Below are 15,704 nucleotides of genomic sequence, written 5' to 3'. Positions count from 1 at the left end.
GAAAATAAATAAGCTCATATCATTTAGAGTTTACGCTGGCTTCCTATTTAAGGAAGAATTGTGTTTAGACTAGCGATTTCATGCTACAAATCTCTTTACAATACAACTCCTAATGTGTCAGATTTATGAATCAAATATGTAGCAGCTTGTAACTGCTGCCTAAGACTAAGAGAATGAAGGTAAGCTGGTACTATACTGGTAGGTCATTAAAACCTGTTGCTTGCTCAGCATAAATTGAATTTTCTTCCTTCTAGAATTAGAAATCATGTGCAACTATGGCACTTTAACTCTCTCCTTACCAGCTATTTTTCAGAATTTTACCCTAAAATTCATACTCACCCAACACAAAAATATATTTTTCACACAAAGAAGTAACGAGAATGTTCTAAATTTTTTTTCAAAAAAATGACCTCTGCAACACAGTGTCGAGTTTATAGCTAAAACTAACAAAATGAAATCAGAATGAGAACATTGTTGGCTGCATCGTAACGAATGTGACGATTTTCCTATGGGTGGTAAGGAGAGGGTTAAAACAGATTTAATGAGCCTCTTAAGCAACATATTTTATATAAGATAAGATATGAGAAGATATGATATACTTTATCCATCCTTGTATTGAAATTATAATTATGTATTACAGCACAATTCAGTAATATAATAAATATCAATGTAAAGAAATTACATAAAAATTGGCAAAGTCTTTTGTCTTAAAAAGTACAGTGGAGCAACAAGCGGATATATGGTGACTATGTGTGGATAATACTTTTGTTAAAATTCTTGAATTAGGATTCTTTCAATATAAATAAATAATCAAATGAGTGGACAGTAGGCTGTACATCATAAATAGTTTCTGTCATCCATTATTTGTGCGTGTAATAATTTTTGTGTATATGTGCGTATGAGAGAGGGGGAGGGAAGGAGGAGAAAGGAAGAAAGAGCGAGAAAAGAGATGTGTTTGTTTTTAAGGGTTTTAAAGCGCTTGCAACACATTTAGGTCATATCAGCGCCAATAAAAAGGAAGAAAAGGGGATAGTAAAAAGTTCTTGAATTACAATTAAGGCACCCACGAAAAGGTAAGGCAAAGGGGAATTGGTTCAAATAGGAAGCAGATGTAGATTCCAAGAGCACACTATCAAAGTACTTGGTTTGAGATCACTAAATGTCTCATCCAGATATAAGCACAGGTCCCCGCCAAGAGGAACACACTCAATTGTTTACAAACCATACATATGTAAATAGAAAAAAATACAGTGCATAATAGAGAGATAATTTACAAGACATAATAATATCATCTCCCAAAACTCTTAACTATACATTTGACTGTTTCCCTCCCAGCTAGGGTATCTGTCCATGAACAGGACAAAACCAAGTAATCTCATTCCAAGACAAAGACAGAAAGCATGTTGGAAAACAGATATAGGGGGATAGAAAACACATGATGTGCCTCCCTTCCCACTATGGAAGCAAGAAGAGAGAGGAAAGAGAGAAAGAAAGAGAGAGAGAGAGAGAGAGAGAGAGAGAGAGAGAGAGAGAGAGAGAGAGAGAGAGAGAAGATAGAGAGAAGCGAGAGAGAAGCACAAATACACAATCCATTAAAACACTACTATTTTATGAGAGGAGGGCCTGATAGCTCAGTTGGTAGAGCACTCACTTCTCACGCAAATGGACTGATATTGAGACGGGTCATAGATTAATAGATCAGTCCTGGGTGAATTCTAGATTTTTTATGAACCCCTTATTCACTCAACAATGATTGAGTAGCTGGGTCTCTCACTCTTGATTATTGGAAAGTACTTTGCGTCCTTTAGCGTCCTTTCAAAAGATAAGCAAGCAATTACTATTGTCTGCTTAACCCTATTTTCATACTAAAATAGAAAGTCCTATTTCCTGATTTGGGGTCCATTTGGCCCCCCTGACTTGCAAAGAGAAAAATACTAGAAAGTCCTATTTCCTGATTTCGGGCCCATTTAGCCCCCTTGACTTGCAAAATACTAGAAAGTTCTATTTTCTTATTTGGGGGCCATTTGACCCCCATGATTTTACTATGAAAAATTCAGTTAAAATATTATTTTCTCATTAAATGTATAGGGTTAAATCATTTTGTTGTTTTGTTTTTACATCATGCATCTATTCATTTAGTGACATAGTCGTCCCAATACGATCCACAACTTACTGGTAGATGGCATCTACAATCATTGACTTAGGTAATTTTGTTTCCTGTTTGCTGTCCAATATGATGAGCGCCAGTTTCAGTTAGTACCTACTTTTTCATCAACTCTAATCAAGAAACATCCAAGTAAGTACTAACTCTTCCTTTTCTTTTTTTTTTCATTAGAAATGTGACGAATGAAGATGCTTCTTATACTTATCCTATGTAATAAAAATGAATTGATAGTATCATTAATTTTGTAATTTTAGTACCAGCTAGAATGAATCGCCATATATGAAATTATGAAACAATAATGGATAAATAAAAGTGCTATATTCAATTTAATGTTACTTCCAATACTTGCCTTACTTTCGTGTCTTGCTTATCTTTTCTTATTGTGTGTACCCTACCTTAACATAACATTTAACATATGGTATAGGGCAAAATAGGATAAAATCCCTTGAATGCTCTTAATATTAAATTGATTGAAAGATTACAATAATGATACACATGGTAAAGATAGTATAACAACTTAAATGTATTCATGTATGTGTGATGTACAAACATATATCTTTAACCTTAACATGCAAAGCACACACACACACACTCACACAAACACACACACACATATATACACTCATACATCCATACATATAGAAGATGACCATAATAAGGGAACAATGCATGGTATTTACATACAAGATTGAAATGCATGTCAAAAGCAGTGCAAACAAGCATCATTCGTCATATGTAAATCCTTCTCACATATTTGTTTGTCGTAACTTCTTATATGAAAAGTGATTTATTTTCTAGTGCTGTTTTTCAATCTCTAGGTGAACTAAATTAATAGATTGAATGTCTACGTTATGTCTCAGTCATATTGTAATGAATTTGCTAACTAAATGGTTTGTATGTTGTTTTTAAAAATTCAGCCATCCGTTGTGTGGTCTAAATTATGCTGCATTGGATAAAAAATATTATTATTATTATTATTATTATTATTATTATTATTATTATTATTATTATTATTATTATTATTATTATTATTATTATTATTATTATCATTATTATTATTATTGAAAATTCCCAAACACAAAATCTGAAATTCAAAGATTTTGCAGCTATCTTTTAAGACACCATAACAAAATGATGGGAATCAATCAATTATGGGATAAATACAAAGATGTCGTGAAATAAAGACTGGAAGACATGTCACCAATAGAAAATATTGACAAGCATTGGAATAATATCAGTGATGCCAACAGAAAAAAATGAAAAAGGAGGAAAATGATCGACGTCTCATCATGCCCCCCATAGGCGGCCTCCTACTAGGGGGGTCCGGGGGCATGCCTCCAGGAAAATTATTTTTTTTAAATGCCAAAATAAGGCTATCTGGGACTAATTCCCATGAATTTGGGAGCATTTATTATCCATTCAAAGATCAGGTGAAGGAGTCATAAAACACATAAAACTTTTTTTTTTTAAATCTAATGTATATATTGCAGTTATATTTTTTGTAATATCACCATCATATTGCAAAGATTACACGGATCATATTGTGTGATGGTTAAGGTAGCAGTTGTGGTGATGGTGGTGTAAGTAATAGTAGCAGAGACAGCAAACTAATAATTTAGAAGTTAAAGTATAATAATGCATCAATATTAACCGAGGAAAAAAGTGAGGAACCTCCAAAAGGAGGAATTCCTCGGATCCGCTGAAGATTGGCATCACTGTAATATATCCAAGAGTATTGCAAAGCCCATGAAAGACATATTCCTGTAGGACCATATGAAATGAAACAAAACTGGATGACAAATGAAATACTTGAAAAAATGGACGAAAGAAGCAAAAGGGAAACACCATGGATTATAAAAGGCTCATAAAATCATAAAAAAGGAGTGCAGAGAAGCAAAAGAATGCTGATGAAGAGTGCAAGAAAATAGAAAATCAAAAACACAAATCTCTTTCACGACTCTATTGCAAAATTAACTGGAAGAAAAAGTCAATCACAAAGTCAATTGCTGAAGACACAAATGGAAACATAATCATGAGCAACAATATTAAATCGATGAAGACAGTGTATAAAAAATCTATACACAGATGATGACAAGGTCCTCGAAGACTTGCCAGATAACAGTAGTGGTAAAAAAATCATGAGAGATGCTTGCAAAGAAATGAAGAAAGAAAAAGCCATTGGACAGTATAAATTTCAATTGAGCTTTTGGATGCACTAGGCAAAGTAGGAATAGACATACTGACAAAAGTTTTTAATATGATCTTCAACAAAGGCATTGTACCAAATGAGCTGAGACAGTCGGTCTTTATCACACTCCCAAAGAAAATCAATCAATAGAGTGTGATCAACACTGCACGATCATCATAATGAGGCCAGATCACAAAGATACTCCTTAGCATCATAATGAAAAGAATGAGAAACAAGATTTCAGCTTCGTGAACGACAAAGGCACTGTGAATGCCATCTTCACATTAAAAACAATATTATACAGGACTATTGAGAAACAAAAAAGCCTGTACCTCTGCATCGTAGACTATTAAAAAGCCTTCAACTTGGCTAAACATAAGGAACTTTTTGAAGTACTACTCACATCCATTGGATGTATTATGACCTCTTCCTCGTGAAAAATGTGTTCTAGAACCAAACAGCATGTGTAAAATTGGACAATGAGACCTCAGATTTCTTTGATATTAAAAAAGTAGTGAGGCAAGAATGTGTTTTATCGCCAAACCTTTTCAACATGTAATTAAATATTCTGCCGAGAAATTAACGAAGTACCAGGAATCTGTGGGAGGTGAGAATTTGTCAGAGCTGAGGTATGCAGACGATGCAGTTCTTATGGCTTACACTCCAGAACATCTTCAGATCATGCTTGACAAATTAGTGATTTATAGTGCATGATCGTTGACAAACAAAATCAAGATCTATCTTTTCATCTCACCAGCAAAGAGGAAACCATCAAACACACTAAAAAGATTAAATATATCTCGGTGCAACCATCACAAACGACGCTAGCGATTTTGTAGAAATAAAACAAACAATTGCAATCTCTAAAACACCTTCCACAATCTAAGACCAGTCATCTCTGCCACCAATATTAAATTAAACACGAAAGGTGATCCAAACTTACGTTATCTCGTCCCTCCTCAACGCGTGTGAAACTTGAACTCCAGACAAGGAATGTCAAAACCCTATAAAAGCTTTCAAAATGTGGTTGTACAGAAGATTGCTAAGCATCAGATAGAATAACAAACGAAAAAGTTTTGCAAAGAATACAGGGAGACCCATACAGATTGTGAAAACCATCAGAAATTGGAATGGGCTTTCTTGGCCATGTATGGTGATGAGGGCACATTGAAAGCTTAACACTTAGAAGGAAAAAGAACTTGTTTGTGGTCGTCAGATGTTGACATTCCTGACAAGTTTGAGGCTGTAAACGAGCAACATCCCTACAAACTCAGAGTATATGAGGGAGGCTGAGGATAGATCGTCGTGGAGGCAAATGATAGGCAATGTGCATACAAGTGCAAGCCACAGATAAGTAAAGTACAATGTTTTACATACAAGCAAAGTTAAAAGAGTAAATTCAAAATGCATGGGATCGACACACTAATCAAGCCATTAGAAAATCAATGTTTCATGGGGGAAAATACGATGGAACAGTCATAAAGCGAATTGAGGGATCGACAGACCACATCAAAATTAGCGAATTACGTCCAAATTCTTTGATATGACAATTTGTGCGGTGTGTTTATTGAAACAATCATGGAATTCTTGAAAATGTGTGTATATATAAATTTCAATAAATAAGGTTGAGAATGGTCAAATTTTCAGATTTGCATAATTTATAGTCTTTTGACTGCAGGCTTCTTAACTCTTCCGGGGAGGGAGGGTTCTCGCATCCAATATATAATTTGGGTGGCTCACAAAAACTAATCCCTGTTGGCAGTTTAAGCCCCATTGCTGCAATTTATACATAAGTTTTCTACAAATAAATTTTATACTAAATTTCAAGTAATTTCAACAATTTTACAATTTATTCAGGTGTTGTTGAAATGACCATGTGGCAAAATAGCAAATTTTTGGTGTTTTAAATTTGTCTCTTTTTGTTTCAATTGTTTGATCATGGTGGGAGTTAAACAGGAAATTGTTTTCATCAATTAGAAAATCAAATTAACTGAAAGAAAAACAATTTACTAAGGAATATTTTATGAAATGTAATGTTAAATTTACTCATTTGAGACACAAGTAGTCACTGGATTATTGTCACATTATTTGGCTTTTTCAACGACTCGTTTGGGGAGGCCTTCCGCAAGCTCCTCGAGGTAGCATCTCTTTCAATTAGTATTTTCACCGTGGAACTTTTGTCGGGCGTTTATATAAGTTCATTTTGTCAGTATATATCTAGTACCATTTTAGAAACTCTAGAACAAACCTTGATAGATCAGTGAAAGTTTCCCAATATGTTCACTGTTTTTGGCAGTTTTGGTTCTCCGCTGCCATTTTGTCGTTGAAGTATTGAAATTGAAAGGTAGGTGCAAATGTTTTGGGTTTTAAAAAAAATTATCATTAGTCGCAGGTCGGAGGATTTTTCTGTATATTAGGGTTAGTTATAGGTCGTAGTAAAGGTCCGCGGGTGATTGTGTATCCTATTACGGTCAGTAAAAGGTAGATAGACTTAGGTCTAGGGTTAGTTAAAAGAAGACGGGTGCTTCCCTTAGCTCGAGGAGCTTACGGAAGGCCTCCCGAACATTTATATAAAACGAATTTATACCTCCTTTTGATTGTTGACAAGAACATCAACAGAGCACAAATTAAAGACGAGGAGTGCTCTGATAAGTTCTGATGTTGTTTTACTTCTGTATGCTTCTTTCCCGTCATCAAAAGCCAAGTTCAGGTCAGGATGGCGATGATTACCTGTCAAACTCTTGAAATTTCTGTCTTGTGTCTTTGAAACGTCTGCTTTTCTGAGAGAAACACTGGAATTTGAAAAGGCTCTGCTTGACGTGCGACTATTTCTAATTAAATTCCGATTTACCATCATAGAAATTTGCTTTGATGTGAAAATATTTCGAAAGGCCATGTTGCATCACCACTTCTGCGTTGCGTTTGTTTTATTCCTCACTTCACTTTTCCTCGGGAAAAAAGTCAATTAGGCTAAAAAGGCGAATTTCAGTTGGTTTCAAAATGAAGGCACAACAATTTTCTGAACCTGACAACTTTTAGATCTCCTTATATAACAATACTACTACGAATAGAGGTGGCCCCACAACTTTGCTATTTATTAGTTAGTAGTTAGTAGCTAAGGTAGGCTATTGTACCTACTTAATTGTACGGATCACAGCCATTAAACGTAAAGGAAAAGACTCTAAACAAAGTGGGCGTGGTCCTCTTTTCGTTTGTTGGAATACGATTACTTCCGACATGCGCAGCGCCATTTCTATTTTAATAGATTACTGGGTCTAAATCTCAAGTGTTTACCTTAGATACCTCTTAATTATCTCTAAAATACTCTCGGAAGTCTTTGCGATTTTTGCAATCATAAGAGTTGCTATGATATAAATCTTATCCTCTTTAGGCTTATAAAATTCACACTACTTTTCCTTTATATTCGGGCCCCTTTTACTGGAGGCAAGTCTATTTTAAAAGTTTCATTTCAAACTGATATGTATGATTTTTCCAAATAATAAATTGTCACGATTTTTTTAAAATGTGTTTCGAAATGACACAAAGAATTTATTTGATATCAAATAAAAACAGGCTATTTACTCTCAGCGGTTCCGAAGTGTCTTTTCCGCCAGTGTGGATCTCCTACCTTGTTGGTGGGGGAGCTTGAGGCATATAGGGGGCAAAGCAGTAGGCCTAATTCCGGTTGACCGTCACGATACCATCCCAGATGTCGAGCCTATAGTGGGCCCCAACGGCTTCGCCCTGATTTGTGACAAATGGAGATCCAACCCACACAACTATGTTCACATAATGGCGAAGCTGTCGTCCGCCTAGCCAAATACTGCCACGTTCGTGTCGCCAGTGTCGTTGACACGGTCGAGAAATAAGCGAACGTCCCAACACACCTACAGCTGGAAAATGCGATACTGGGGTTAGCGACCAGACGCATATATTATCCCTCAATATCGAGAGCCAGAGTATGGCAACTGCTGGCGTCCATAGCGTAGATATACTCCTATTAAAGGAGTCCCATCTTTATTCGGGCGCGCAATCTTCTCGGTTCCAGATCCCAGGCCCAGCGAGAGGACACTTCGAGGCTCAAAGGAGGGGTTCGCGTTTACGCTAAAGAGCCATCGAAAGTAAGGGTCAGTGAGAGCACAATGGACAGCAACGGGGTGAATACAAACCACCTAGATCGACTTGGACTACACCACCGGCACCGGTGGTTCGCCATCCTTCCACTGTCTGGGAGACTGTAATAGCCACCATCACGAATGGGGCTACCGAGACTGCAATGTGGCAGGTAGACAACTCCACTCATGGATGGAGTGTAACGATCTACACCTAGTGTACTATTCTACAGCCAACGGCACCTTTAGGGGCACCCGCCTTAAGAAGAATTATACTCCTGACCTCGCCCTCGTCACGAAGGGAGCGAACGGTGAACCGCTGCAGGTGAAGCGGACAGTCCTCGGCGACTTCTCGCACAGGCCGGTTATTGTCACAACGTGGGTGACAATTCCGAGGGTGCAGTCCCTCCCACAATAGGAAAAGATTTCGCTTATAATAACAGCTATATTAGAAAAGATTACTGGTAAGAATCGTAACTTATAGATGATTTACAGTATCAAAATTATGACTTTTCCGCTTATCCATTTTGAATGAATTCGTTAAAATGGAAATTTCGGTTAATTGATACTTAAACGATATACCTTCAGTATCAACATTTTATAACTATCAATACACATTACTGATGAATACAAAAATGAACGCGAGCATTACGCACTTGCAATAATATTTTGATTGCGAAATTTATAGAAACAGCTTATGTTTATGCCAAAGAGGATTACATATTTAATGTAAACTGATCAAAAGTAGAAATTCATCAACTTATGATCCATTGTTTCCACAAATATGTACATGTGTTCAGCAATAACAAAAACTACAACAACGCCACCAACAACAAAAAAGACATACTGGAGACATCAATCATCACATTCTAATGACGGGGATGTGGAAACGGAGAAATGAAACGACTATGGGAAGATTTCATGACATCACTCTATCCAATGAAATGTAATTTTCCTCCAGTTTTCGAATTGGGAGCATGCCTTTTCCCAGTATTCCCTTGTTATATCATTTATTGCCTCGTCGGTGCGAATAAATTTGGTGTTCCACCTCTCCTCTTTCCGTTTACTTGGGTCCAAATGAGCTCGATTGGATTTCGCTCACAGTGATATGGGGGAAGTCGCGACACCTCGTGTTAAAACTCATTGATTAGACAGTCTGCTTTGAAAACTGATTCTGGTTTATTTCTTTTCACTAGGAGTATAGTTGGGTCTTTGATAAATAGTCAGAATATGTTGTGCTGTCTGATTGGAGCCATGGAATCATATCAGTTTTTATAATTGCCGAAGTTGGAGCATTGAGGTGATCATGGGCCACCGAATTGTAGCGTTGTCAAATGTAACACGGCTGGGTGCTTCGGGGAAAGGCAGCAAACGGTTCTTTAGCCAGTCTTCAAACACCTCTGCATTGACCCCAGAATGAGAGTCTCTACCTTCCAGATAATGCAGAGAAGAAAAAAATTGGTATGGCATTCTTCTAAATACCCAATATCTTCACCACCTGCAAGCCGGACTGGACATCCCATTTCTGTCCCCGAGAAGTGGGTGCAGCCATTAGCGATGTCAAAAACGGCAAGGCAGCAGGGATAGACGGCGTATATGATATGGCGACACACCTGGGCCCCAGGGTAGGGGCCTGGCTGGCAGAGGCAATGTCTGATGTCTTTGCAAAAGGAAATTTCCCACAAGTGTGGAAGCACGCAAAGATAGTTGCCATCCTGAAGCCAGTGAAACCGGCGAATATCACTTCTGAGCTACTTGTACAAACTGTTGTAGCGTGTTCTATTAAACCGATGGGGGTCGGTCCTAGATGGTGCCCTGCCACCCCAACAGAAGGGCTTCAGAGATGGGAGGTCCACCACGGAACAGGTAATTGCCCTTATAGAGCATATTGAGGCAGGATTCGAGAGGAAAATGAAGCTGGTGCTCTATTCATAGACCTTGCGGCGTACGATACGGTCTGGTGCGAAGTTTAATGTTCAAACTTGCAAAGATCATAATGTGCAAAAAGACCTTGAAGTTGTACCCTTTGATCTTAAGGGACGGACATTTCCACGTCGCATCTGGGAGACGCTACAAGTAAAGTTAGGAAATTGAAGAATGGGGTCCCTCAGGGATCTGTTCTGGTGCCAATGTTGTTTAAAGTCTACATTAGGATATGCCTAACACCTCCTCCCTGAGGCTGGGGTACGCGGACGACTGGGCACTCGCTGCTCATAGTAAAGTGTGGACCCGTCTCAAGTGCGTACTCAGCGAGGACGCCACCAGACTCAAAGCCTACTTCGACAAGTGGTACCTGAAGTTGAACACTTCGAAAACATTGGCCATTGCATTCCACAAATGCAGTGGCTGGCACACCCGTAAAACGAACGTCCTCGTCGGGGACCAGCTTCTCCCATATGAGATGCATCCAAAATAACTGGGGGTGACGCTGGACCGCAGCCTTAACTATCGGGTGCATCTGGAAGGAGTTGCCCGGAAGATAGAGAAACGCAACAGTCTCCTGAGGAAGCTGGCGTGATCAACTTGGGGTGCCAATCAAGTGCTCCTGAGGACGTCCGCCTTTGCACTATGCTATTCCGCCGCGGAATATTGCGCTTCAGTGTGGGGTAGAAGCAGGAACGTTGAGAAGGTAAATGTTAAACTACGCAAGTCGATGCACATAGTATGGAACGCTGGCAACAACTCCTAGAGAATTGGGCCCGATAATGGCAGCAATCCAGCCAGTTGCCAGGTTTCTCCACCAGCAATGGGTGGCAGCGAATCGGCTTCGGTCGAGAACCTGCCTAACGGGAAAATCGCTTCATTAGTGGGGACTTTCCACCTATCCAATATGTACGCGTTGTGACAACAAGCCCGAAACCGCAGAAAATCTAGTTGAACGGTGTGTTGTGACGAAGCTTCCGTGTGAGTTTGTGACGGTGCACGAGTGCGGTTAATGATTTGCTGATTGGGTCGATCGTCATAACATAGTAGTTGAGCACCATTAGAAGCTGCCAGTGTGTTGGGCGATATCAGAAATGCTCGATATCAATACGATACCATAATATTATATCATCGATACTGATATTTCAAGAAGAAATAATGATGATCCCTTGTTTGATCATCTTCTATCATTCGCAGCCCGATGATTGCATTTATAAACGCAGCATGTATGAAGCATGATGTTTGTAAATATATGTCAATAACTGCGTGAGAAATATCTGTTGAAAAAGTCGATTAATTTTGAATCAAGGAGAGGGAAACTAGCGAAATGTCTCGCATAACTAATCATCAGACAAGAAGAGTGTAGTATGGGACAGCGTGGCTCATCGGTACGGTCCATGCTTCGTACCCAAAAGGTACAGAATTCGATCACCCGCCACGCTGTGTAGCCTTGAGCAAGTCACCTCGCCCTAGCTCACTTTGCAGCGCTGCTCTGCGGCTGACGCATGGGTTATTCCAGTCTTCCCTTGGAATATATACCCTAAAGACAAATTTCCCCATGGGGATGAATAAAGGTAATTTTTTATTTGAATTTTTTAAAATGACAGCCCGATCTTCCTATTCATCAAACGAAAATAGCAACTTCTGGTATGACACAGTAGTAAGAGCTGATCGACCCACAAGAAATTCCTCTTTGTTGGCCATTTAGTCATATCTATGATCACAGCACCAGAGCGTCCAGAGGCTAGATTTGGCTGGTTGTTAGGTATGTGGCTGTCATTTTCCCCAGACACCTGTCTGGGGATAACCAAATTTCGTTATTCCCAGACAGATATTTGAAACTGCTCTTTTAAACAATTATCCACAGTCCAGAATATGGAATGTCTCCAAATGCACATAGAATTAAGGAAAGTTAATAATTTATCTATAAAAACATAAAATTAACCAACATTAAATCAGTTGTTACTACATATACACAATATGCGTCGACTTCGAAGTGGCCGAAGGGTTTAGTCGTCTGCCCTGGAAGTTTTACCAGAATCGACATTGCGGGTTCAAATCCTGGTTCTGCAACTTTTTTTTTTTACATTGCGTCCATTATAATAATAATAATAATAATAATAATAATAATAATAATAATAATAATAATAATAATAATAATAATAATAATAATAATAATAATAATAATAATAATAATAATAATGATAATGATAATGATAATAATAATAATAATAATAATAATAATAATAATAATAATAATAATAATAATAATAATAATAATAATAATAATAATAATAATAATAATAATAAAAGTAGTAGTAGTGCAGTGGCGTTGGGCCTTAAAGGCTATTAAGCTAAGCCACAGGTCGTCATTGTCTTGATAATCTGCAAGAATTTAACAACAAAAAGTCACACTTTTAATTTTCTGTTTCACAAACAATGAAATTCATTGTTGACTGGTGTTAAAAAACCCTTACAGAGCCTCAAAACTTGAACCAATCACTACAGCTCGAGTCGTACTCGTGCCACTGACCAATCACTACAGCGTGTGACTTTAAAGGTTGAGAAGGCTTCCTTCCAGCCATATTCCCACGGTATAGGGGCGATGCATTTCACGCTTGCCGTGTGCTATGACTGTGGGCATCAAGAGGCATCTTAGCTAGGGGAATTAGGGTAAAATTGTGCAAATTAGTGATGAAAGCACAAAATTTGGTACAAAGTAACTTGAGACCACTATTAATCGTGGTTGATATAGAACCACATTGGGAAATTCCTCTAACAGTGTAAAATAGGGAGATGAAAATCCGATTCATACCAACAGTCTACGTTTTCACTATTAAATCAGCTGAGCTGACGCGCCTCTCTCTCTCTCTCTCTCTCTCTCTCTCTCTCTCTCTCTCTCTCTCTCTCTCTCTCTCTCTCTCTCTATCTATCTATCTCTCTGCCTTTCTCTCTCTCTCTCTCTCTCTCTCTATCTATCTATCTATCTATCTATCTATCTATCTGCCTTTCTCTCTCAATCTCTCTCTCTCCCTCTCTCTATCTCTCTTTCTCTGCCTCTCTCTCTCTCTCTCTCTCTCTCTCTCTCTCTCTTTCTTTCTTTCTTTCTCTACTCACTCTATTTCTCCCTCATATATAGATAGAATGCGCTTGGCCAAGGAGTTCACAACATTGACATCCGGAAGTATAACGGACCAACACACAAACAGTGTAACCATGAAGTTTTATAGTCTGGTTAATACAGTTTAGTGAGTACAACTCACAGACGCGGATGGCAAAAACAATAATAAAGACCTGGGTGACGTCATCTTCGAACTATCTATATATATATATATATATATATATATATATATATATATATATATATATATATACATGTATATATATATATATATATATATATATATATATATATATATATATATATATATATATATATATATAATGCATGTATGTATATGCTGGTGTTTGTCCGAGAGTGTTCAAAATAGTGTATATTTCTCTCTCTCTCTCTCTCTCTCTCTCTCTCTCTCTCTCTCTCTCTCTCTCTCTCTCTCTCTCCCCCCTCTCTCTCTCTCTCTCTCTATATATATATATATATATATATATATATATATATATATATATATCCTCATGTGTAAAGCGACCAATATTCCTCGCAGGGGGGTTAATACAGTCAATTAGTAACATATCTCCAAAACATTGAAAATCAAAATCTTTACATTAAACTGTAGAAGATCTATACTTACAGTTACTGATGCTCGAACAGAATCTTTTTGTTAATGAATGGCGAATCGATGGTTTCTGTTTACGAACATAACGATCATTGATGAGTCTTCGATGATGGTGAATTATGACATTACAGAAGGTTTTAACAGTCTCCTTGATGATCTGTGTGGTATGGTCGTCTTGGAAGTTTACACAATGGACGTCTCTACAATGGTTGTCTAGATGAGTAAAAAATTGAGGACGCATAATGTCCAGAACTTGTATAGTAATTTGAAGAATAGTTCTATGGTGAACACCAGCAGTAATGCCATGTTGCAGTAAATGACCCCTAAGTACAGAATCTGTTGTGGAAACAAGTTTAAACATTTGTGGTGTGCTGTATTTTAAACCACCGCGATCCTTCAGTTTTTTTTAATGCGGACCTGTCTTTTATATCCTCAGATTGCTGTGTTGATATGTATTTTGCACATTCGTCACAGTTTATTTTGTCAATTATTTTCCCGACTACATAGCCACTCATGTAATCCAATGCGCTTTCGTGATACTCGCTCGGGTTTAATAATATTTCTGAGAATTCTCTCAAAAGTGGCGGATCTTTCGAGCTGGTTGACGTAGGATTGGGGCGGAAAATTGTGATTTCGGGTTCAACAACAGTTGGCAAAGGAGTTGCGTTCGCATTCTTTGATGGCGTGATGCCGTTCTTTTGAAGCAACGCTCTTAATGCATATTGAAATTGCATCGTGTTGGGGTTGTTCCATCCACCGCGTCCTCTTACCATCGAGAAAAAGGTCTCCAAATGATCCTGACTTAGCTTGTATGTCAACAAGTATTTGAAGCCAGTGTCGTCATTTGACAGCAGATCTGTGGCCAATTTCTTGATTGAATTCAACGTCACTATAAAACCAATGAAGGCTGTTTTCCTCGGACCACTGATCAAAGGCCTCCCATTTGGTTCCTTTAATTGTGTTGATGTATGCATATGTCATCAATGGCTTTACACCTAATTATCAAGTTGTGTTTGTCAATGCGTCTTTTGAATCCCTTGGCAATAGGATTTGAAGAGTTACAGATATCAAAAGCCTCATTAAAAACCTTGATGAATTTTGTAGTTTCTCCGGGAAAGTTCCCGTTTGACGGATGTAGAAATGTATGGACAAATTGTTCTCCAAAGCTGCAGCCAAGGTTATGAGCCGTCGCTGGATTTGTATGTGATCCATCACATACAACTGCCCTGACACAGAATCCGTAATCGTTCATCAAAACAATTGCCTCCTTTACTATATTGGCTTGGACCATTGCCGACAGCTTGTTGATGAAAAAATGTCCAATCGGTTGTTTCCAGTGGCCCTTCAATCCTACAGCCATGAACCAATGCCTCGATTGCTAACGTGTCCTCACCTATTCCGACCTTAGCACTTCCCATGTCCACGGAGCCTGAGTAGCACTTGTTTTTTTTTGCGTCGAATGCATATTATTCAGCGCGTATTGCCATGGAGTCAAACATCACTGTCACATCCTTCATTGCAGGGTCGGTCTCCAGATTTCTTGCCATGAAAGTCAGCATTTCTCTATTAAAACCTGGTCGACA

At 38.1% G+C, this 15,704-nt stretch overlaps 1 protein-coding gene across 4 annotated transcripts in view; it reads right to left on the bottom strand.

Annotated features, from left to right (window-relative positions):
* The window catches only part of LOC144967693 (proline dehydrogenase 1, mitochondrial-like), a 99,885-nt gene extending 92,346 nt beyond the window's left edge, over positions 1-7,539 (bottom strand). For 2 of the 4 annotated variants that reach the window (XM_078905233.1, XM_078905232.1), the window contains exon 1: positions 6,940-7,539. In XM_078905233.1, the coding sequence (XP_078761359.1) occupies positions 6,940-7,248 (309 nt within the window). In that variant the 5' untranslated portion in view covers positions 7,249-7,539. The remainder of the gene's footprint in view (positions 1-6,939) is intronic. The other 2 variants (XM_078905235.1, XM_078905234.1) reach the window with 2 other exon arrangements.
* Positions 7,540-15,704: the final 8,165 nt, after the last annotated feature.

Source organism: Berghia stephanieae, chromosome 3 (assembly GCF_034508935.2).
Source record: "Berghia stephanieae isolate SIO BIC M18660-M18661 chromosome 3, UCSD_Bste_1.3, whole genome shotgun sequence".
Classification (NCBI taxonomy): Eukaryota; Metazoa; Mollusca; class Gastropoda; order Nudibranchia; family Aeolidiidae; genus Berghia; species Berghia stephanieae.
The sequence above is the reverse complement of the archived record's forward strand: the minus strand, read 5'-3'. Positions and strand labels throughout refer to the sequence as shown.